General features: G+C 35.8%; 1 protein-coding gene and 1 long non-coding RNA gene across 13 annotated transcripts in view; one reads left to right on the forward strand and one right to left on the reverse strand.

The window, feature by feature from the left end:
* Nucleotides 1-1,928: 1,928 nt before the first annotated feature.
* The window catches only part of LOC140830431 (uncharacterized), a 44,494-nt gene continuing 21,804 nt past the window's right edge, over nt 1,929-24,618 (forward strand). For 2 of the 12 annotated variants that reach the window (XM_073193721.1, XM_073193726.1), the window contains exons 1-14: nt 1,933-2,230; nt 5,707-5,750; nt 5,870-5,998; nt 6,086-6,244; nt 7,361-7,422; nt 7,931-8,025; nt 9,219-9,262; nt 9,423-9,551; nt 9,639-9,800; nt 10,809-10,870; nt 11,346-11,446; nt 23,678-23,724; nt 23,882-24,010; nt 24,098-24,259. In XM_073193721.1, coding sequence (XP_073049822.1) covers nt 2,179-2,230; nt 5,707-5,750; nt 5,870-5,998; nt 6,086-6,244; nt 7,361-7,422; nt 7,931-8,025; nt 9,219-9,262; nt 9,423-9,551; nt 9,639-9,800; nt 10,809-10,870; nt 11,346-11,446; nt 23,678-23,724; nt 23,882-24,010; nt 24,098-24,259 — 1,377 coding nt within the window. In that variant the 5' untranslated portion in view covers nt 1,933-2,178. Of the gene's footprint in view, nt 2,231-4,274; nt 4,443-5,706; nt 5,751-5,869; nt 5,999-6,085; nt 6,245-7,360; nt 7,423-7,930; nt 8,026-9,218; nt 9,263-9,422; nt 9,552-9,638; nt 9,801-10,808; nt 10,871-11,345; nt 11,447-23,677; nt 23,725-23,881; nt 24,011-24,097; nt 24,260-24,618 lie in introns of those variants that run through there. The other 10 variants (XM_073193717.1, XM_073193716.1, XR_012117623.1 and 7 more) reach the window with 9 other exon arrangements.
* Nucleotides 11,453-24,618, reverse strand: part of LOC140830432 (uncharacterized) — a 32,176-nt gene continuing 19,010 nt past the window's right edge. The window contains exon 3 of the long non-coding RNA XR_012117624.1: nt 11,453-12,016. This is a non-coding gene — a long non-coding RNA (uncharacterized lncRNA). The remainder of the gene's footprint in view (nt 12,017-24,618) is intronic.

A 24,618-nucleotide genomic window follows, 5' to 3' on the forward strand; every position in this document is an offset into this window, starting at 1 on the left:
AGCCATGGTTTCAAATGCTCTGCTCTACATTTCATACTACACCCGTTAATTAATTTGAACCCATGTTACTCTTTTTTTGAGTGAGTCTCATGTCAGACCGTCTCACGGATCTTAATCTGTGAGACGGGTCAACCCTACTCATATTCACAATAAAAAATAATAATCTTAGCATAAAAAATAATACTTTTTCATGGATGACCCAAATAAGAGATCCGTCTCACAAATACGATCCGTGAGACCGTCTCACACAAGTTTTTGTCCTTTTTTTTTTCCTTATTAGTATTATTTTGGGATTTTTTTTAAAAATTGTTCTATTGTCCAACACAGTCCATCTTTTATTTTTATTTAAAGAATTTATTCTAGTATATTTTGGAATCAAAAAAATAATATTAATAATTTTATCAATTTTTTTAAGAAATCATTTAATTTTATATGTATTGAACAAGATTATATATTTAGTCAATATTTATTTAACAATATTACACTGGTTCATAAAGATTTTAATATCTGTTTTAATTTTAAAATGTATTTATTCAATATAATTGTTTTTTAAATCATAAATCGGTAATTTAAAAAATTAGAAATTTTTATGTTGATTTTGTAAATTGTTTTGGCATATGTGTGTATATACGTGTGCCTCTATATATATATATATATATATATATATATATATATATATATATATATATATATATATATATATATATATATATAAAATCAAATTTAATTAGCTATTTAAATTTAATTACCACGTTGGAGTAACTTCAATTTAAAATTAAATAATTAAATCAGATTAATTCCCACCTTGTTGGTTGGTGGTGGTTGGGAATATTATTACGCTGCAATTAAAGCTCTGCCTGCCAAACTAGTAAAACATGGTCCTGCTCATGGTTTGCCGGAACGGTTGCGGTGCTTAGAACGACAACGACCGTTCCAGTTCCAATGTTATGTTGCGGAACGGTTGCGGAACGGTTGTATAAAAAAATTAATAAATTCAAAAAATTAGTAAAAAAATTTAAATATAAATTACATCATACCAAACAATAAAATATATGAATTTATTACAAATTAATATATCAATACAAAACTATTTTACAATAATAGCACAATAAGAAATACACACTAAAAATTATAACATACCAAAGCTAATACCATAAAGAGTGACGCAGATGAGCGAGATCATTGTTATATTCTTCATCACTATCTCGTAGATTAAATTGAATTCGAACATTTGGATATTGACGTGATTGTTCATATGGATATTGATTAGATTGAGATGACGAAAGATCATTAGAATGAAATGACTGATTTTATATAAGTATTTCGTCACGACGATTATAGTATTCGAATCCACGATACACAGTAGAACTATTAACTGTACTTGAAGATCTATACTCGGGACCATGACCTCCAACACCATGTCATATAGATGATGAAAACAAACATTTATATAGAAAGATACCTGTAAATGCTATATAATCGAGACTTATATCATAAAGAATGACATGGAGGAACAAAATCATTAGTGTATTCTTCTTTGAGATTCAGTTGGGAAAATTGATCTCCACGATATAGACCAGGATTAGCGACGGTTTTACAAATACCGTCGCTATATTCGCGACGGTTTTAATAAAACCGTCGCCGATATACATCGGCGACGGTTAAATAAACCGTTGCTAAATACATAAAACTGTCGCTATTAGCGACGGTTAAAGCTAAAACCGTCGCTAATTACGTTCCCGTTCCGTTCACCCGTTCCATATCCGTTTTCCACCGTTATATCGCTTACGAAACGCCGCTACAAGTCATCTACCGACCCACCCCGGAACTTTGGAACGGCAAAGGCCGTTCCCGTTCCGGAACGGCCGTTCCGGTGGCAACACGGCCGTTCCGGCGAACCATGGTCCTACTCATTCCGGAACTATCGCTGCCGTGTTATGCTCCAATAAAGCTCCGCCTGGAAAACTAGTAAAAATGGTCCTGCTCATTCCGGAACTATTGCTGCCGTGGCCCGTGCCTCGGCTGTTAACGCAGCACCGTGCGTGTTTCAACTTTCCCGCTGCATCGACGCCTCTGCACAGCGGTCACTGGGAGGATCGGCCAAGGATTATCGGAGAACATTGATTCTACCATTGACTGACAATGACGATGCTCTACCTTTTCCCATGACTTACCCAAATGCTTCGCCGAGGAAATTTAAAAGAGGCTTTAATGCTATCCCGAAATACAGGTTTCTTTTGATTTTATGCACAACCCTCTATTTCTTTCAACTAGATAATCATGTTAAGCGGTAGCTAGTCTTCAATTTTTCTAATATGGTTTTCTGGGAAGATTTGATTTTTGGATATTGCATTGTGTGTTTTGATCCTGGAGGTGCTTGAAATAATTAAAGTGTAATGTATGTTGTTTAAATAAAAGTATTTTAAAATAGTGTTATATTTGCTTTTATCTTCTTCTTGAAATATTAGGACAATATATTAGGTCGTTACGGGATTGCAAAATAATCTCGGTCAACTATTTATTTAAGAAAATGACATCTTCGTGTGTATTTGAAATACACATGAAATGGTCATTTTCTTAAATAAATAGTTGACCGAGGTTAAAAAACAAAATACCCCCGTTAGGTTACACCAATTATTTTCTTGACGGTATATTTTGTTATAAATTATATATTTGTTTGCACAATATTGATATTTGCGGGGGTGTCAGGTGCAAAGGTGCACTTATTTATGTGAAAATGATAAAATCTAACTTTTAACTATTCAAGCGACACGAATTATAAATTCGACCGTCAGTTCTAGTATCCTAAAACAAATGACATGCCAAAATGAAGAAAACTATTGGAAATTGATGGAAATAAATCCCTAACACAATTTTGATTTACAAGAACCGTATGATTTTATCAAAACATGAAAAATATAATAAATTGTTGTTGAAGCCTAAAACGAGAAGACCTAAAATGCTAGAACAATTACTAGAAAGCTTGAAAACTAATGCTTGAACACTGAAAAATTAGCAGAGAACGTTTTGCAGATTTTTGTGCGTAGACTTCTCCCCTTTCTTTGCCGATTGCCTCCTTTTCTTCGTAGAAAATATGCGGTTCTCCACCACTCCCCCCATGATCCACGTTCTTCCGCCTTCTATTCCACGACCTCTCTATCTCTCTTCACGATCTCCTCCATTTGCAGCGCCTTGTGATCGGTTTGAATCGATAAGAATTAATCCGTTATAAGTTTATATAATTTATTTGGGCTTCAGAATTAAATTGAGCTTTATAATTTAACTGAGATTTATAATTTAATTATTCTAGCTCATTATCATCATTACGCATAAAAGCCCGTTATAATACTCCCCCTATGATCAGCCTACTCCTCAAGGCTAAAGCTAATATTATGTAATTTCAAAATTGTTTGAGTTCTCCACCAATGCCTACAGTACTTCGTCAAAGCTGAGGATGCCCTCATTGGGTCTTGCTTCATCATCAGCAAAATAGTGACCCGTAGGAAAGAATTTTGAATCATAGTCTGTGTAAAATAATGTGAATTTAAATATTTTACATGTGAATTGATAGAAGTTTGTGCCAAATGGTTTGAAATCTCCATTTTTAATGGTTGGAATTTGATGAACTTGTGGTAACGAAAAAATTTGATATATCGATTTTTAATATAATCAGTGTTGTAAATGGCTGTGACGGCGTGAACGGTGACCGTCTACCGTATCGGCTGCCTAGGCGGTTGAAATTTTTTACTATCTTTTTTTATAAACAATTGTATATAATCATGCGATATATGCAAAAATTAAATGATTTATGCACAAATAAGTTTCATACAATGTAATACAATTTATACAAGGTGCAAATAAATATATCCAATTTGGTATATTAAAGTTTTATTTTCTTTTAACAAATGTTCGATAATAAAGGTCCTTCTTTACCATTTAGTGATAATTCCTTAATTACCAAACTAAAATTTAATGTAGTTTCCATGTAAATTTAGAAAATGTGTTAAGTTATTAATTATCTTGTAAGAATAAGTTATTCCGAGACCGAAGCAATTTTACTTTTGTTTTTCAATTTTTTTGTTATTTTTAAACCTTTTTTTGGCTATTAAAGGGTAATATTGGAATGAAAAATAGGAGTCGCTATCTTACAATATAGAAGATATTAATATGTATTGTATGTATATAAATATATAAACGCAAATAGAATATTGTGAGTGAGCCCATATCTAATTTTTGGCCCACCTCACTGTGAGTGAGCCCATACCTAATTTTTGGCCCACCTCACTTATCTAAAGCCCATCCTTCAGAGCAGAACGTAGGATTAGGGTGCAGTCGTGCTTATATTTCCCTTCGATCACTTCGTATTTTCCCTTCGCAAGCCAGGATCATCTTCCAAAAGTAAGAGATGGCAATGATTGTTTGCCCAGACTCATCATCCAAAGGTCAGAGGTGGCAACGAATGTTTGGTTTGTTCTTGTTATTTATATGTATTGAATTAATGCTAGGCTGGTCGTGGCTTAATTGAATGTGGGCCAAATTGAGACCGATAGAAAGGAATACAAAATAAAAATCGTGTTCGCAAATGCATAAAATGGGATTGATACCTGGCTGCCATGAATTTCGTATTGGTGCTGTCTTGGGGTTATTATAATTTGCTAGTGACAAATGATCGATTAGAGAGAATGAGTTTCAACTCTACAAATTTAATTTGTAATCATATTTCACTATGTAAATGAGTTGCGTGTTGTTGAGCTTGGGGTCTGAATTTGGTGCTCATCTTCACACGTGCATGTCCTTGAATCTTAATAAGATGATAAACTTTTGCACTGTGGAAAACTCGCGTATTAAACCCTGTTGAGATGGCATTTTAATGCCTATGTTTAAATGCTATTTTTAAGCTATGTCTTGACAATATTGTTTACTACTTTAAATATTTTAAACCTGGATTATGAGTTTTGTGTGATTATTTGGGGTTGATTATCGAATGAGATTGTTTTTTGGTAAAAATCATCGAATTTTGTATTCATATAAAATGCGAGGGATCAAAAGAAACGAGCTTACCCTTTCATGTTGTTGATTTGGAAAAATGTGGATTAAGAATCCGCTTAGCAGCCAACTGGACACATGAGAAACGAGCTTACCCTTTCATGTTGTTGACTTCTGACCCTTCTTGTGTTCTATCATGCACACTTATTATTTTGAGTTAAAGAAATCTTGGAGCTGAACTCTCCTCCAAGTTCCAAGTTAGTAGTGAAGAGTTTGAGACGTGGGAAGTCTCAGGCTTTGGTATATTGCCCAAGTCTACAAGTTTAATTTGTAAAGATATATTTTATTATGTAAATAAGTTTTGTGCTGTTGAGCTTGGTGTCTGAATTTTGTGCTTATCTTCACTCATGCATATGTGTGTCCTTGAATCGTAATAAGATGATAAGCTGTTACGCTGTGGAAAACATGTGCATTATACCCTGTTTGAATAGAAATTTCATGCTTATGTTTAAAAGCTATTTTTAAGATATGCTATATCTTAACAACAATGTTTTCTACTTTAAATATCATGAACCTGAATAGTGAGTTTTGCGTGTGATTATGTCGGGTTGATTATCGAATAACTTTACTTTTGTGTAAAAATAATTGAATTTCTTGTTCATATAAAATGAAATAGATAAAAGAAAATGGGTTCAGTTGAATGGAATACTAATTTTGTAGGGGTTCGGCCAAGGGATGGTTCAATGCTGTCATATCTACGTGAAGTACGCTCTTCCTTCCTTATACTACATTTGATTTGATCCTTTGGAGTTAACACTACACATTATCACAACATGTTTTCATAAACATCGAAAAACTTAACATTGTTTAAATTTGTTCGCAGATGTGTGATAAATATTTCGACCCGAGTTATTGTAACCCCGGTGCAGGGAGCACGCGTTTTCATATCGATGGGATAGACCGTGCCAATTGTTGGGCGGAATTAGCTTTGAACATCTACAATGAGAAAGAGGTTAGACAAATTATTTAATAGTATTGGCTGCCTTGATTATTTAACACGCATAATGTGTTTGTTCGTGTATTTTTGGGTTTGTTACAGCAAAAGAATTTCTATCTTGAGAAGGTTGCCCAGCTTAACGTATTTGTCACGTTTCATTTCTTGACATTTTGGGCACGAACTGCCGAAAATGCTGAGGGCCTTCTTTTTCGAGGTGTTGTTAATATGCAGAAAGGGGATATATTGCTTTGTGAGATCAAGGTACCATCCTTCATTCCTCCCCGTTTTGTCTTTGGTCAATTTTCGTTAGTTTTTGATTGCGTTAAAATTATCCTTGATCTTTGTTTATTTGAATGTTCAATGGTATGTTTTAGGCTATGTTGCATGGATATGGGTACGATTACATATACGAGTACGGGTATCGTATCGAATATGATACGAATACGAAGATACAAATTTTTTTGAAATAAAAGACACGATAAAGCTAGAATACAACAATTATTAAAATATATAAATAAAAATTAAAAATTATAGATATATAAAATATACTACTTCAGACGAGTGATTTAACAAGAAAAACAAAAAAAGCCAAAATTTATCTTGAAAACGCATCCTCGCCGTGTCCATGGTGTATCCAAGCCGTATTCAAGACATATACGACTCATCAAATATACAAAAGTCAACGACACGAATTTTTCCGTATCCGAGACGCGTATCGGCTGTATCGGATACTTCAGGAAAAAAATAGATTTAGGAGTATCCGTGCTACGTATGTTTTGGGCTTCTTTCCCGCTAAGCGAGTTACTTCTTTTGGTCCCACAACAGTTATAGCCACATATGCTAGGAATGCAAATTCGGAAATGAGTTAAAATTAAATGAAACAGTCTATTTATTATGGAATTTGGATTTTACATGTTCTTTTTAGCTTTCAAACTAGCGATTCGTTACTTGTCTTATTCTAGCCACGTGAATTTATCTTTCATTCAACTAATGTCCCAGTTAATAATTACTATAAAAATATGAGATGTAGAGAGGTAACATAGAAGAAAAAGCATAGATAGGTGCCATGTTGGTCACAAGTTCTAAATGTATGCATCTAATGGAGCGTTTTCCTTGTGGCAGTGTATATTGGTATAAATGCCTGAGGTTCTTTGAGTTGCGGGTCAATATCGCTTGACCATAGATTGAGGCCATGTTAGGAGCATAAGTGGAGGCTTTAACCAAGTTTTAAATAAATATCAAAGCCATTATTTTAGAGTAGATTTGAACAAGCAAAATAGGAATATGACTGCATCATCAAATGCTTAACGTTTTATCACCGTTCATCTGTTTTTGGCATACGATGTTTGGAAGTTATTTTTTGTTATTTATTTTTAGGGTGGCGATGAAATGGCGATTCCAGATGATCATTCTGAAAAATGTCGTCTCCAACACTCACGGTAAAATGCATCATGAAATCACACCTTAACGAGTTCTTCCTTTATTCATTTGTCATTAGTTTTGTATTTATTATGCTTTAAAATTGTCTCAGTTGGGAAGTGATTTGCTCTAAACATTCATATGTTATGTGATGTTTTTCATTAGTTCAATATTTATATTTCCTAGCTTTAAGATGCTTCTGGTTGGAAAGTCATCTTATCAATTCATTAGTATATCATGTGATTAATTGGAACTGATGATATTAAAAGTCCTGTCTTATTTGTTTGCATATTTCAGTAAGGAGAACCGTGATTGTACATTTGTGCTATATATTTTACTTTGGTGATGTGCCTTAGTAGTACTATCTTGGATGTTAAATGGATGTTTCACTATTTTTTATTAAGGTCTTTTGTATTTTTGGAATTTTATGTTTTATCCTTTAGCATCTCTTTTTCGAAAGAAGCATGTTTACAGTTTTTGGGGTGTAGATGCACGTGTAGTATTCTCTTATTGGATTTGTTTGGGTAGAAGGAGTGATTATCACGTCCGAAATTCCTCATCCGGTGGTTCGGTTGCTGCCAGTGTTTTTGGTCATGGTTGTGTAGATCCGGGCAAGGTGGATGGTACGTAATCATGAAATTTACAATCTATGTATATATAGTGTGCTGTTTATGGTGATGGTGATGTCCTTTTCATAGCTACAACGTTGTCTTCTTTTTTCTTTCATGGAAAGTTTGAATAAATGGAAACTGTCTTAAAAAACTATTCCCAATAACTAGCGAAAAATAGCCCATCCAAAATGTTTTTCTTGATTAATTTAACATGCACTACCACCCATGAGGTTGAAGTGGTCCAAACCTCTCTTCTTTTGTGGCTGAGGAGGCAATGATCTGAACCCTATTTATAGCGAAACCCTCACCTTAGATGCTGTCATCAACATTCTCCAGCTATCAGAATCTTTCTTCGTTATGATCTAGGAATATAAAGAAATGATTACCAAAGAAAATCATGCTATTTTTGAGTCTCAGAAGAGGTATGTTATATATAGATGATCTTGAATACGACGAGTTATTTGTGCACAATAGTCAAATGTCATCAAGTATGACTCCATGATCCCAAGAACAAATTTCGTCAAGAACATTTGTGTGAAATTTCGAATATTTGGTTGTCTATTCATTCTCTATTTATTTTTGAAAGAAATAAATTTTGAATCAATGTTGTGTAAAATAATTTGAAAAGTGACGTGAAATATATTGTTTTTATGAAACAGAAAATAAAATGAACAAGTTTGTTTATTTTTTTGGAGAAAAAAAAGGATTTTCTTAATGACCTTTAAGAACATACCACAATCAATTTAGGCTTGGATGACAATGGGTCGGGTCCACTGGGTATGGAGACTCGAGAGCGGCCCGTTAAAGTACTAAAGAATCCATGCCCAACCCGACCCTTAAATCTTAAACCCATACTCGACCTAATCTGTACATCAGGTTTATCATAATCTTTGCAAACCTTCCCAGCTTATCCACAGCCCACCACACTAAACCAACCAAATAAAGTAAAAAACTCTATGGATTATCCAACCAAATTACAAAATGTACTACTATTAAAATATGATTTAATATACGTGCATAATGTCTATTTTGTTTGCTAGTGACAAATGATCGATTAGAGAGAATGAGTTTCAACTCGAAACCTTCTTTAGTTGTAATTTGGAAAGACAGAGAATTTTTAGTTCTCTATTTTTTCCACTTTCTATGCATATAAATGTATGGGATCAAAGAAAATATATTCAATTGAATGGGATACAATTTTGCAGGGTTTTGTCCATTGGGTCATTCAATGTTGTGGGCCCTACGTGATGTACGTCGTTCCTTGCTTCTTCTACTACATGGGATTTGATCCTTTGAATTTTATATTTTTTTTACTGTATTAGTTTCATTTAGTTGGGATTAACACTCTAATTTATCGCACCGTGTTTCCATTTTTTCGAAAGGTTTACGTTGTTTAAATACGTTGGCAGCTCTGTGATACATATTTCGACCAGCGTGATTGTGACCCCGGTGCAGGGATATCACATATTTATTTCGATAGGAGAGAAAAAGTTAACTTCTTAGCAGAATTATCCTTGGAATTCTACAATGACAAAGAAGTTAGTCAAATTGTTTAATATTATTAGCAGCCTTGATATTTAACATGCATAATGATTTTGTTAATGTATTTTTTGGGGTTGTTACAGCAAAAGAGATTCTATTTGGAGGAGGTCTGCAAGCTTAACGTGTTTTTCGCATATTATGCCTTGACATTTTGGGCTCGGACCGCTGGAAGTCATGATCGCACTCTTTTTCGAGGTGTAGTTCATGTGATGGTTGTAGATAGTGTAGTGCTTTGTGAGATCAAGGTATCATCCTCGCCATTTTGTTTTTGGTAAATTTTAGTGAGTGTTTTAATTGAGTTCGTATTATCCTTGTTCCTGTTTATTTGAATGTTCAGTGATATGTGTTGTGTTGATGGTGACGTCAAATGAATTTCTTGGTTTTCAATCTTTAAAACTCCTTTGCTATTGTTGTAACGACATTTTTAAAATTAACAAAAAGTTATTTAATCGAAATATCATGAATGCCTAAATTAAAAGGTAAGAAACGTAGAGACATTTTTTCTGTACGACACTAGCATAAGGTAGTATTTGTTTACTCAAGAAAAAGAAATAACCGACTCTCCAGTAGCCCATTTACCTCCATATGTTCTCCCCCACTCTCACATGTGCGAGCCCTATTTCTTCTAGAATAAACAAATATGGCTTTGGGCTTCTTGCACGCTACGCGACTCTTTTCTTTTGGGCCCACAACACTTATAGCCAATGTATCGTGGCATGCGAATTCAAAACCTAGTTAAAATTAGATGAGACCCCTAGTCTATCTATTATGAAATTTTGATTTCTACTCGTTTTTAGCTTTAAAACTAGGAATTCATTACTTATCTTATGCAAGCAATGTGAATTTATCTTTGATTCAATTAATGTCCCATTCAATAACTATAAGATATGAATTGGAAAGGGGTAGTAACATAGAAGACAAAGCAGAGATATGGTGTCATGTTGAGAAAGTTCTAAATGTTTGCATCAAATGGAGTTGTTTTCTTGCGGCAGTATGTTTTGAAGTAAATTCTTGAAGATTCTTTTAGTTTCGGATTAATATTGTGTGATGTTAGATTGAGGCGACGCGAGGAGCGTAAGTGAAGTCTTCAAATCAAGTTTGAAATAAATACTGAAGCAATAATTTTAGAGTAGATTTGAACAAGCAAAAAGATTAATATTAGTGCGTCATCAAAGACTTGACATTTTATCACTGTTTATCTTTTTGTTGGCATACGATGTTACGAATTTAAGTTTTTTGTGATTTATTTTTAGGATGACGGTGAAATTACAATTCCAGTTGATCATTCAGAAAATTGTCGTCTCAAATGCTCACGGTAAAATGCATCATGAAATCATACCTTAACGTGTTCCTCCTTTGTTCATTTGTCATTGTTTGAGTATTTATTATATATTCTTGCTTTAAGACTATCTTAGTCATTTTCTCTAAGCCTTGATGCGTTATTTGATGTTTTTCATGGTCCTGGTTGGAAAGTCATCGTATCTATTCATTTGTTTATCATGCGATTAATTGGCTGATGATGTTAAAAGTCTTGTGTTATTTCGTTATATATTTCACTAAGTTGGACCGTGATTGTGCTACCTATTTACTTTGGTGATGTTCCTTAGTAGTGCAAGCTTTGATGTTCAATGAATGTTTCACATCTTTAATATGGTATTTTGTAATTTAGAATTCTACGGTTTATCCATCAACATCTCTCTTTTGATTTAAGCATGTTTACAGCTTTTGGGATCATCTCCGTGCAAGTGTAGTTTTTCTCTTATTGGATTTGTTTGGGTGAAATGTACAAGGATCGATGATGACGAAGCAAAGGACACTGCTGATGGTTCTGTTGTTGCCAGTTCTGGGGCAGCTGTTGGTTGTGGTGGTGTAGATCTTGGCAAGGTGGATGGTACGTAATCCTGAAGTTTACATTCTGTGTGTATATAGTGTGCTGTTTATCTTCTAAATCTCTTTGAAGCTTGCTATGAACAAACAAAATTCTCAAAATTTTAAACTATTTAATTAATTTTATAAAGGTTGAATGTAATTAACTATTTATTAACCACATTCAAATATCGCCAATTTTTTCCCGCTTTAATAATAAATTTATGGTGATGGTGACGCCTTTTTCATAATTCCAGCATTGTCTTCTTTCATGTTTTCATGGAAAGTTGGAACTAATGGAAACTGTCTTGAAAAATATACCCAAAAACTAACCAAAAATAGCTCATTCAAATCCTCTTCAAAATTAATTAAACATGCACTATGTTAGGAACTCAAACCACAAATAAAAAGAAAGCTATAATTTCATTAACTAAAACAGAAAATTACATAAGAAATGATCTTATGCTCACAAGTAGAATGACCCCTAGAGCAGAAAATATTCTAAGTAAATAAAATATCCCCTCTAGCAATTCTAGCATCAACCGTATTGAAATACACACATCCCAAATAACTTATCTCATTCCCCCTTCTTATTCTCACGCGCAAAATATCTAACCCCACCCCATTTTAATTCTAAAAGTTCCTATTTTTGAATCCAGCCCATTGTCATTATCACTCAAAAAAGACCGGAGCAATTCTAGATGCCAATGTATGCTACATGTTCTCCATGTTTCCCTCCCTTTCCAGTTTTTTTTTCATTTCTTGTGGTAGCCATGTTGTTTCTCCCTCTTTTGCCGGGAGGTCGGACCATTTGATAGGAACTCAAACCACAAATACAAATAAAGCTATAATTTCATTAACTAAAACATAAAATTACGTAAGAAATGATTAATTCTCACAAGGAGAATGACTCCTAGAGCAGAAAATATTCTAAGAGAATAAATTCCTCTCCCTAGCAATGCTAGCAACAACCATAACAAAATACACACGTATACAAAACAACTACCCCATTCCCCCTTTTTATACCCACGAACAAAATAACTAACCCCTCCCCATTTTAATTCTAACACATTTGATTTTATATAGTTCCTATTTGAATCCAGCTCATTATAACTATTACCCATAAAAGCCCGTAACACAACACCACCCATGAGGTTGAAATGGTCAAAGCTCTCTTCCTTTGTGGTTGAGGCGGTGGTTTGGACCTTATTTAAAGCAAAACCCTCTCACCCTAGATGCTGCCATCACCTTTCTCCAGCTACCAGAGCCTTTATTCATTACGATCTGTGAATCCAAAGAAATGATGACCGAGCAAGATATGATCATAATCAATGCATGAAATCCATGCATATTTGTAACTCTGAGAAGAGGAATGCATCAAGATAGATCAACTTGATTAAAATGAGGTGCTCGTTCACAATAGTGCAATTTCATAAAGTATGACTCCACGTCCCAAGAACATGTTTCAATATTATTTGAAAGAAAGAAATTTCGAACCAATGTTTGTGTAGAATATGTGGAAAGTGAGATGAAATATATGTTTTTTAGAAACTAAAACAGAAAATTACAAGGAGACTCACATAAGAAATGATCAATTCTCACAAGGAGAATGACCCCTAGAGCAGAAAATATTCTAAGAGAATAATTTTTTCTCTCTAGCAATGCTAGCAACAACTGTAGCAAAATACACACATGTCTATTAGAGAATGGTGTTGTTTATCCCCACCTATACAACATATTGAACACATAATTATATAGTACAACCTAAAGAAACAAAAAGTAAAGTTACACCTAGCCCTCTAAGCTTTGTCTATCTAATTATTATACCACTAAATAAAAAATACAAAAGTTAAAGATTTGAAGCTAATCTATGAATATTCTGTCGTATCTTCCAACACTTCCATCTCAAGTTGGCTTGTAAATGTCTTCCATTGCTAGCTTGCTTACTAGAGGTTCAAACTGTTTTTTGTGCAAGCCTTTGGCTAGTATATCAGCGATATGTTATGTGGTTGGTACATACAAAACACAAATTAGGCGACTTTCTATTTTCTCCTTAATGAAATGTTTGTCAACTTCGGCATGTTTTGTTCTATCATGTAGAACGGGGTTATGAGCATTTGAAATTCCCACTTTGTTCACAGTACACTTTTTTTTTTTTTTTATAGGAAACATAATTTTATTAATTAATAATGATTTAAAAGTTTACAACTATTAGAACAGAAATGCAGTGGACTGGAAGTTCACTGTCAACCTACAAACAAAACAAAAAAGCTTGAGAGTCTCAAAGATACACATAATCCCATTGTCTTAACAAATCAAAAACCGAAACGTTGTCGAAGTCTTTGTGGTTTCCAATCCACAAGGCCACATTAACTTTGATCTTCTCCCAGCAAATCTCAACATTTGACTCTGTTCCTTCAAAGATTCTCTTGTTTCTTTCCAACCAAATTGTCCAGCATAGGCAATGGACCACGACTTTCCAGAAAATTCTTCCTTTAGTCCCTGTTGATTGGGCCAAATCCATGCCGAATAGCTCTTTTGTTGATTTCGGTGTCACCCAAGTCAACCTCAATTCTTGCAAAGCCCTACTCCACAGAGAGATTGCGAAAGAGCAGTGAATCAACATATGTTCCTGAGTCTCGGTTTCCTGTCTGCATAGAACACACATATTTGGAGACAGAGCAATTCCAGGGAACCTTTTTTGAATTGTCTCCGAGCTTGGCAGCTTACCCAAAGAGGCTGACCAAGAGAAGAATCGAATCTTGGTCGGCACAGGAATTTTCCAAATGTTGTCAAAAAGGTGGAATTTTGGGTGAAGATTATGACAGAAAAAAGAATCGTAAAATGAACTTACCGAAAAAATGCCCGAAGAATCCCCACCCCACTGGACAAAGTCTCGCACCCCCCGGACTAATCTAACCGATTCTAAGACCTCTAATAAACCTGTCAACTCATCTAGCTCTCCCTCTCTAATCTCTCGTCTGAAGTGAAAATCCCAAGAAGAGTTCAAGTTGGACTCATCAAGTGATGCGAAGTTCGAAATGGGCAGATTGTGAACATTTGACAGCTGATGTAAAGCTGGGAAAACTACTTTGAAGGAACCATCACCCACCCAATGATCTTCCCAAAATCTCACTTTATTCCCTCCTCTCACCTTAACTAAAACACAACGTTTGAAAGTTGGGTAAATCCGGGAGATAAACTTCCAAGGGCATCTGAATGTTACACCACTCGCCAATCCCGCATCCCATCCATTTTCTTGAAATCCATATTTGCTAATTATGATCTTTTTCCATAAAGTCCCCTCTTCCTTTAAGAATCTCCACCACCACTTCCCTAACAAGGCTTCATTTTTGAATCTTAGTTTAACTATGCCTAGTCCACCTCTTTCCTTTGGTTTACAAACTTGATCCCATGAGGCCAAATGTATATGTGCATCTCCATCCGCTCCATCCCAAAGAAAATTCCTTGAAATTTTGTCCATGACTTCCTCAACATTTCTCGGCAGCCTAAATAATGACATGTAATATATCGGTATGGAATTCAAGACCGATAGTATCAAAGTCAATCTGGCACCTTTCGACAGAAAACCTTTCTTCCATGCAACAAGTTTTTTGGACAGTTTATTAACTACCGGTTGCCAAAATGATGCTTTCAATGGGTTCCCTCCCAAAGGAACCCCCAAATAAGTGATAGGCCAATTCGCTTTGCCACAACCCAACTGTAATGCCAACCTTTCCACTTCATCATCTTCACGATTAATCCCCAACAACGCACTTTTATCCCAATTTATTTTCAGGCCCGACATTTGGCAGAAGGAGCTCACCACTTTGACCATGAATCTTATGTGCTCGTCTTTTTGTGCGAAAAAAAGTGTGTCATCCGCGAACTGTATGTGAGTTATCTCGATCAAATCTTTTCCAACCGTAATACCTTTTATTAAATTCGATGATTTAGCTTTGTCTATCAATCTTCCCAAAACGTCAACGACCAAGTTGAATAGGAAAGGAGATAAAGGATCTCCTTGACGAAGTCCTTTGAAAGCATTAAATTTTCCTCTCGGCCTTCCGTTGATCATAACCGAAAAAGAAACATTCGATACACATCCCCGCATCCACGATCTCCATTTTTTCCCAAACCCCTTCCTTGCTAAGACGTAGTCCAGAAAATCCCAATTAACATTGTCGTAAGCTTTCTCAAAATCCACTTTCAGCACCCATCCTTCCTTCCTCCTCACCCTAGCCTCCTCAAGCAACTCATTTGCTATTAGTCCACAATCTAGGATATTTCTCCCTTCAACGAAAGCATTCTGTGATTCCGAGATTGTCACCCCCATAACACGTTTCAGTCTCAATGTCAGGACTTTCGATATTATCTTGTATAAACTTGTTATTAAACTGATAGGTCGGAAATCCTTAACTTTGAAAGAGTCGCCTTTCTTTCGAATCAAGCATATGTAAGTCTCGTTTGTGATTCCATTAATGATGCCACTGCGGAAAAACTCTTGGAACACCAACAAAATATCCTTTTTGACAATTTCCCAGCAATCTTGGAAGAAACTCAAAGTGAATCCATCAGGGCCCGGACTCTTGTCACCATCACAAGTAAAGACTGCTTCCTTTACTTCCTCGATTGTGAATTCTATTTCTAGTTGCCTATTCATTTCCACTTCAATTGGACACCATTCTAAGCCTTCAACCCCCCAAACTTCTTCCTCGTGCTTACTGTATAGTGCCTTGTAGAATTCGGAAATAATTGAAACAATCTCATCCTCGCTTGTTGTTATTGATCCATCATTTCTTTCGATTCTGTCAATTGTAGCCTTACTCTTACGCTGATTTAGAATCGAATGAAAGAATTTTGAATTTTGGTCCCCATCTTTGATCCATTTCACCCTGCATTTTTGGTTGCTAATCTGATTCCTTCGTTTTAGATTTTCTTCGTACTTTAATTTTGCTTCTTTTCTCTCAGAAATTAAGCCTTCCGTGACCTTCCCCTCACCCTCTATTTTGTCAATTCTTTCAATCTTGTTTGATAACTCTGCTGCTTGCATTTCCAACGACCCATAAACTTCCTTATTCCATTTTTTGATGTCACCCTTAACCGATCTTAGTCTCATCATGAATTGATAACCCGCCCATCCATCGAAACCCAATTTATTCCACCACTGTTCCGCATTTTTTTTGAAATTCTTATCCTTCAACCACACGTTCTCGAATCTGAAAGGTGATGGCCCCCACCTGCTTTTTGTCAAGTCGAGAACCAAAGGGAAATGGTCCGACGTGATTCTCGGTAAGATAGACTGTCTATAGAAAGGGAATAGTTCAGTCCAACCCATAGTAAACAAGAATCTATCCAAACGGCAACAAATTGGTGAAGCCCTCATATTCGACCAAGTGAAATGTCCGTTCAAAAGAGGTGGATCACAAAGCTGTAAATCTTGAATCAAAGTGTCAAAGCACTGCATACTCGAAGTCGTAGAGCCGCTGTTTAATTTCTCACTAGTGGATCTCACAACGTTGAAATCTCCCCCCAAACACCATCTATCACCACAAATGACCCTCAAACCCGCAAGTTCATCCCAAAAATTACTCCTTAAACTCGGTTGACATGGCCCATAAACGGCTGAAAACCACCAGTCGATTTGTGTATTGTATTGTATCTGAATTGAGACTGAAAATTCCCCTATCAGATTATCCTTGACCGTTATTACCCTTGGATCCCACATGATGATTATCCCCCCTGATCTACCAAGCGAAGGTAAGGATACCCATTCCACAAATCTAGACTTCCACAGAGTTGATATTAGTTTTCTGTCCACCACCACCCTTTTTGTCTCCTGCAGAATAATTATGTCTGGTTTTTCTTTGGCTAGTATGGCTCGAATGACTCCCCTTCTATTGGCTGAACCACTCCCCCTTATATTCCAAGAAAGAATTTTCATTGATTAACTTCTGCGGCCCTCTCTATCTTATGACTACTAAGTCCTTCATTCAGCTTCGTCATTCCACAGACAGTTTCAGCATTGAAATCACTAAGTTCCACCCTCTGTAAACCCATCAATGTTAAGCACTCGTTCGGGTCAGCATACTTAGATTCCCGTTTGTCCATAGACAGAATATCCACACCTTCCTCCAGTCCGTCAATATGCCCTGAGAAGTTATTACCGGATAAACCCAACTTTCTACCCGCTGCAAAAAGCCCCCCCTCACCCAGCAATACTTCCTTTCCCCCCGACCCGATGAAGGAAGCTGAAATTGGAATAGAAAGGGAAGGAGAATGAATCGAAGTAGAGTTGTTGGGTAAATTGCGTACCTTACTCGGAGATTCCTCAAAAAATTCTCCCAAATCATTAAATTCCAGTGACTTTCTTGTTGAGAAGTCCGACTGATCGGAGATATGACTGTCTGCATCACTGAATTCTCTTCCGTCATCTGAATTGTCCTCGAACTGTCCGTGATCTGTTTTGTTATCCCAGAAGCTTTCCTCCCCGAGACATGTATCTTTGTCGATGTCAAGGATTGGAATCGTTTGACTGTCTATTTTACGCTTAGAATATTTGTCTAGAAGCTGCTGAACCTGTTTCCTTCGATAAACCTGGTCAAACATCCTTCCCGCTTTTCTAGTCTTCCCTTCGAAAGTTTGTTGAACATTGTTTTGTGAGACTGTAGCTTTTGTAGTGTCAATCTTTCCTTTGTGAAACTCCTTCTGATCCTTCGGTTTTAACTTTTTGAGAATCTTGATATGTTTCCCACGATGCCATGGGTCTGAAGCACAATTTCTTTCTCCTGAATTCTCGCCTGTCTCGCCTTTCTTGAACTCAATTTTTTCTTTACCTTTGTTCGTAATCGGCAGCTCGCAGGACTGAGTAATCGAGGCTGTTGCTTTATGGGCTGCATCAGGTTTGAAAGATGAAACGGCCTCCTGCCTTGATGGTAGTTCGTGCATATTATCAGCAATTATGACCCTGTCTTTGAAAGCCTTCTTAAATCCCCAGCCTGTGTCGTTTCTACCTCCATCAATCACCACTTGTGCGTATGATCTTCTTTCAATCGAATCATAATCCTTTATGCTCACTGAATCTACGGCAACGCGTATGTTTAGAGGTCCTCTTTCAGTCGTGATATGAAGATTGCTATTGATAAACCCTCCTTCGAGACCCTGCACCTTGATTTTTGCAGCTGAGAGATCTCTTAATAACATCGTATCTTGGCTAATGCAAAGTAATCCTCCGCATTGATCACCAATACGCTTGAGAAGTTCTTTGGACCACAGATTCCAAGGGATCCCTAGTAATCGAATCCAACTGTTACAGCACTCGAAAGTTTCCTCTTCACGGTTAATATTTTCGTTCCATTTCTGAAATGATAATGTGACTTTACTTTCCAGAAAACATTTCTTCAATCTTAAATAGAATAGAGCCTCGTCTTCGTTGTGAGGCCACCAAGCAGCCTTGTTGGCCTGGAAAGGAAAGACTTCGATTTTTCTCTGGACCGCCTTACCAAGTGTTCTAGTCACCAAATCCCATGATGTGTTGACACAATCCCTAGTAATGATAAGAGCCTTACTCCAATCCTTTGCTACTAAATCCTGAGGTTGATCTGATTCTTCTGATGTCGAGAAAACCTTGTCGCAAACAATCTGCCCAACATTTTGTTTCTTAAGTGGTGTTGCCAAATGCTTAAAAGGGTCTCTGAAATTCATAACGTTGTCCTTTGTAGTCATCCTGAATCTGTTCAAATAGTTAGCCATCCATTTCCATCCCCCGTTGAAGCGGCCACTAGGTATGATGATACGTTGAGTCTTGCCCCTCCAAACTAGCTTAGATATTTCTAGATATCTTCCTCGGCCGTTAGCAATTTTCTGCATAGAGACCACTGCTTCACTACCTCTAAATCTGTTGAAAGTAGGGGTCGATTGAGGTTTAATGATATGATCCCATAGTTTTGAAATAATCCACTCCAAGCTTTCCAGATTAATTTCCAGAACATAACTAGCGTTTCTAGTCCTTTCTATGACCTTGACTGAGTTAACCCTCAAATCCCTACCGATTAGAAATAGTTTCTGTTCAACTTTGAACTCGCAACTTGATTTGAAATCGAACCTAAAATCCCGCTGGTTCATCTCAGCTGAAATGTAAACAGGGAACACGAAGGCGGGAGACGCTCGGCGGAGAAAGTTGATGGAAAAGACAAAGTGAACGAGATCTTCGAGTCTTCTAGTAATATCTTTATCTAAATCGCGTCACAAATTCCATGTGCAAGAGATCTGAATTCTGCTTCCACACTACGTCGAGAGCGACGACATTTTGTTTTTTACTACTCCATGTAACAAGGTTCCCTTCAACAAAAGTACAGGAGCCTGAAGTCCATCGGCTGTCGCTAATACTACCAGCTGAATCCGCACTAGTATATGCTTCAATTTGCATGAATTTGTATGTTGTTACGCTTTCTGGACATTAGACCTTTCCCAGGGGTTCCTTTTAGGTACCTTAATGTTCTATACGTAGCATCAAAGTGTTCCTATCCTGGTAAGTGCATGAAGTGGCTCACCATGCTTACTGCAAAAGCTATGTCAGGACGTATATGTGATAAGTATTAATCTTCCTACCCGTCTTTGAAATTTTTCTCGTTCGATCACATCTTCAAGATTAGCATGATTAAGCTTTAGATTAGCTTTGATTGGAGTTTCAGCAACTTTGCACCCCAGAAGTCCTCTCTTTAAGTCGATCTAGGATGTATTTTCTTTGGTTCACAAAGATTTCCCCTCAAGATCATGCGAACCCCATATCAAGAAAGTACTTTAGCGGTCCTAGGTCTTTGATCTCAAAGTCTAGTGCCATCTTTTTATTCAAATGTGCCAATTCTTCAAGATCATCTCTTGTTAAGATAATGTCATCTACATAGACAATGAAGATGGAAATTTTACTTTTTATCAGTGTGTTTGTAGAACATGGTATGATCAGCATGACTTTGAAAGTAACCATAGCTTTTTACAGATTTTGTAAAACGTTCGAACCAATATCTTGGAGATTGTTTAAGGCCATATAAAGATTTTCTAAGTTTGCAAACTTTGCAACGACCGAATGCCTCTTCAAATTCTGGTGGTAAACTCATAAAAACCTCCTCTTCTAAAACTGCATTGAGAAAGGCGTTCTTGACATCTAACTGGTGTAAGGGTCAGTTAAAATTAGCAGCTATAGATAATTGACATCCAACCCATCTACTTCAAATCTTACTCTAAAAAAAATATTCTGAGAATATTCCTTTTCACAAAATATTTAAATTATTTCTTATTATTATTAAATATATATTTCTAATTTTATTAATATAATTATAAGTATCGTTTAATATTTAATATATTAATTAAATGTTTTTAAATCATTTAAAATTTATTAAAGAATTCATATATTATTAAATATATTATTTATTAAATTAATCATAATTTAAAAGTAATAAAAAGTAAATAAAAAAATTAAAAAAAAAATACAAAAAAGAAAACAACACCCTGCGTCAAATTTTGACGCAGGGTGCCTCCTGCGTCAAATTTGACGCAGGAGGGGTGGGGCGCTATTTTGGAATCCAAAATAGCGCCCCAGTTGGAGGGCATATGACAGCAAAATAGCGTGAAATGCTATTTTGCTTTCACGGTTAGAGATGCCCTAAGCTTTGTCTATCTAATTATTATACCACTGAATAAAAATACAATAGTACAAGATTTAAAGCTATTCTACGAATATTCTGCCATATCTCCCAGCAATATCCAAAATAACTACCTCATTCCCTCTTTTTATTCTCACACTCAAAATAACTTACCCCACCCCATTTTAATTCTAACACATGTACATTTTATATAGTTCCTATTTGAATCTAGCCCATTATCATCATTATGCATAAAATCCCGTAATAATACTCCCCCTATGATCAGCCTACTCCTCAAGGCTAAAGCTAATATTATGTAATTTCAAAATTGTTTGAGTTCCCCACCAATGCCTACAGTACTTCGTCAAAGCTGAGGATGCCCTCATTGGGTCTTGCTTCATCATCAGCAAAAATAGTGACCCGTAGGAAAGAATTTTGAATCATAGTCTGTGTAAAATAATGTGAATTTAAATATTTTACATGTGAATTGATAGAAGTTTGTGCCAAATGGTTTGAAATCTCCATTTTTAATGCTTGGAATTTGATGAACTTGTGGTAATGAAAAAATTTGATATATCGATTTTTAATATAATCACTGTTGTAAATGGCTGTGGCGGCGTGAGCGGTGACCGTCTACCGTATCGGCTGCCTAGGCGGTTGAAATTTTTTACTATTTTTTATAAATAACTGTATATAATCATGCGATATATGCAAGAATTAAATGATTTATGCACAAATAAGTTTCATACAATTTATACAAGGTGCAAATAAATATATCACTAGACTCACTTTAATTCCACCTCCGGCTGTTTCTTTTTTCGGCCAATATTCTTCAATAATTAAATAAAAGACAAAAAAAAACCATGAAATAAAACAATATAATGGTATGAAGATAGAGTATATGATTTATTAATAACTAGGGCTTATTTAATTTTGTTGACTTTTGACCGCCTCAACCACCCACCTAGCCTGCCTCGGTTTACCTCCGACTGCCTATGGAAAAATCGGTATGGTTAATGCCGCCTGTTTGCAGTGTCAAGGCCCAGGACCAGGTCCCTAGGCCGTCCGTCTTCTCGACCGCCATTTAGAACACTGAAAATAATATATAAATTTGAACGTGTTATGTTATACATAATCATTGGTATTAAAACAAAGATAAAGATGATATATATATGTACATATATATTCTAGCGACTTTTCACGCAATGCGTGCATGTATATTAAAGTTTCATTTTCGTTTAACAAATGTTCGATAATAAAGGTCTCTCTTTACCATTTAGTGATAATTCCTTACTACCAAACTAAAATTTGGTGTAGTTTCGATATAAACCATTTAGTGATAAGTCCTTAACTACCAAACTAAAATTTAATGTAGTTTCGATATAAATTTAGAAAATGTGTTTAGTTATTAATTATCTTGTAAGAATAAGTTATTCCGAGATCGAAGCAATTTTACTTTTCTTTTTCAATTTTTTTGTTGTTTTTTAACCTTTTTTTGGCTATTAAAGGGTAATACTGGAATGAAAAATAGGAGTCGCTCTCTTACAATATAGAAGATATTAATATGTACTGTATGTATATAAATATATAAACGCAAATAGAGTAGGGTGAGTGAGCCCATACCTAATTTTTAGCCCACCTCACTTGTATAAAACCCATCCTTCAGAGCAGAACGCAGGATTAGGGTGCAGTCGTGCTCATATTTCCCTTCGATCACTTCGTATTTTCCCTTCGCAAGCCAGGATCATCTTCCAAAAGTAAGAGATGGCAATGATTGTTTGCCCAGACTCATCATCCAAAGGTCAGAGGTGGCAACGAATGTTTGGTTTGTTCTTGTTATTTATATGTATTGAATTAATGCTAGGCTGGTCGTGGCTTAATTGAATGTGGGCCAAATTGAGACCGATAGAAAGGAATACAAAATAAAAATCGTGTTTGCAAATGCATAAAATGGGATTGATACCTGGCTGCCATGAATTTCGTATTGGTGCTGTCTTGGGGTTATTATAATTTGCAAACTCTTACTTACATACTGTAGATGGTTAAATCAAACTTCTTGCTGGATAATTGGAGTTGCAAAGCATGGCCCAGTATGAACATCTCTTTTCTTTCTTGGAAAAATTGCGGAATAAGCATCCTCTTTAGCAGCCAACTGGACACATGAGAAACGAGCTTACCCTCATTTGTCTTGTTGACTTCTCAGGCTTTAGGCATATTGGCTAACTCTACAAATTTAATTTGTAATCATATTTCACTATGTAAATGAGTTGCGTGTTGTTGAGCTTGGGGTCTGAATTTGGTGCTATCTTCACACGTGCATGTCCTTGAATCTTAATAAGATGATAAACTTTTGCACTGTGGAAAACTCGCGTATTAAACCCTGTTGAGATGGCATTTTCATGCCTATGTTTAAATGCTATTTTTAAGCTATGTCTTGACAATATTGTTTACTACTTTAAATATTTTAAACCTGAATTATGAGTTTTGTGTGATTATTTGGGGTTGGTTATCGAATGAGATTGTTTTTTGGTAAAAATCATCGAATTTTGTATTCATATAAAATGCGAGGGATCAAAAGAAAATGGGTTCAGTTGAATGACATACTAATTTTGCAGGGGTGCGTCCAATGGATGATGATTCAACTTTTTCATTACTACGTGAAGTACGTTGTTCCTTTCTTCAACTACATTTGATTTGGTCCTTTGGATTATATTTTTACTGTATTATTTTTTGATATTCAATTGGGGTCGGCGCTCTACATTATCACACCTTGTTTTCATGAACATGGAAAACTTAACGTTGTTTGAATTTTTCGGCAGCTCTGTGACAAATATTTCGACCCTTGTGATTCTTCTCCCGGCGCAGGGATTACACGTTTTAATATCCCTGGGATAGAATTTGTCAACGAACTGGCGGAATCAGCTTTGGAATTCTACAATCAGAAAGATGTTAGAAAAATTATTTAATATTATTGGCAACCTTGGTTTTTTAACATGCATAATGATTTTGTTTATGTATTTTTGGTTTTGTCACAGAAAAAGAAATTCTATTTCGAGGCGGTTGGACAGCTTAACTTATTTTTGACATATTATTGCCTGACATTCCGGGCTTGGGCGGCTGGAAGTGATGAGCTCTATCTTTTTCGAGGTGTTGTTGATGTGCTGGGTGGGGTTAATGTTGTGCTTTGTGAGATCAAGGTATAATCTTCGCCGTTTTCTTTGGTCAGTTTTCGTTAGTGTTTTGATTGGAGTTCATATTATCCTTGTGCTGGTTTATTTGAATGTTCAGTGGTAAGTGTTGTGTTGATGGTGATGCCAATTGAAATTTCTTGGTTTGCAATATTTAAAACTCTTTTGTCATTGTTGCAACCGTAATTTAACAATCCACACAGAGCTATTTAATTGAAATATGATAAATGTATTCTGCTGAATTGAAAAGAAAGGAACCCATAGAAAATTTTTCCGTACAACCCTAACACAAGTTAGCATGTGTTACTCAAGAAAAAGAAATAAATGACTCCACAGTAGATCTATTCTCTCCATATATTCTTCCTCAC

Source organism: Primulina eburnea, chromosome 4 (assembly GCF_022965805.1).
Source record: "Primulina eburnea isolate SZY01 chromosome 4, ASM2296580v1, whole genome shotgun sequence".
NCBI classification, from domain to species: domain Eukaryota; kingdom Viridiplantae; phylum Streptophyta; class Magnoliopsida; order Lamiales; family Gesneriaceae; genus Primulina; species Primulina eburnea.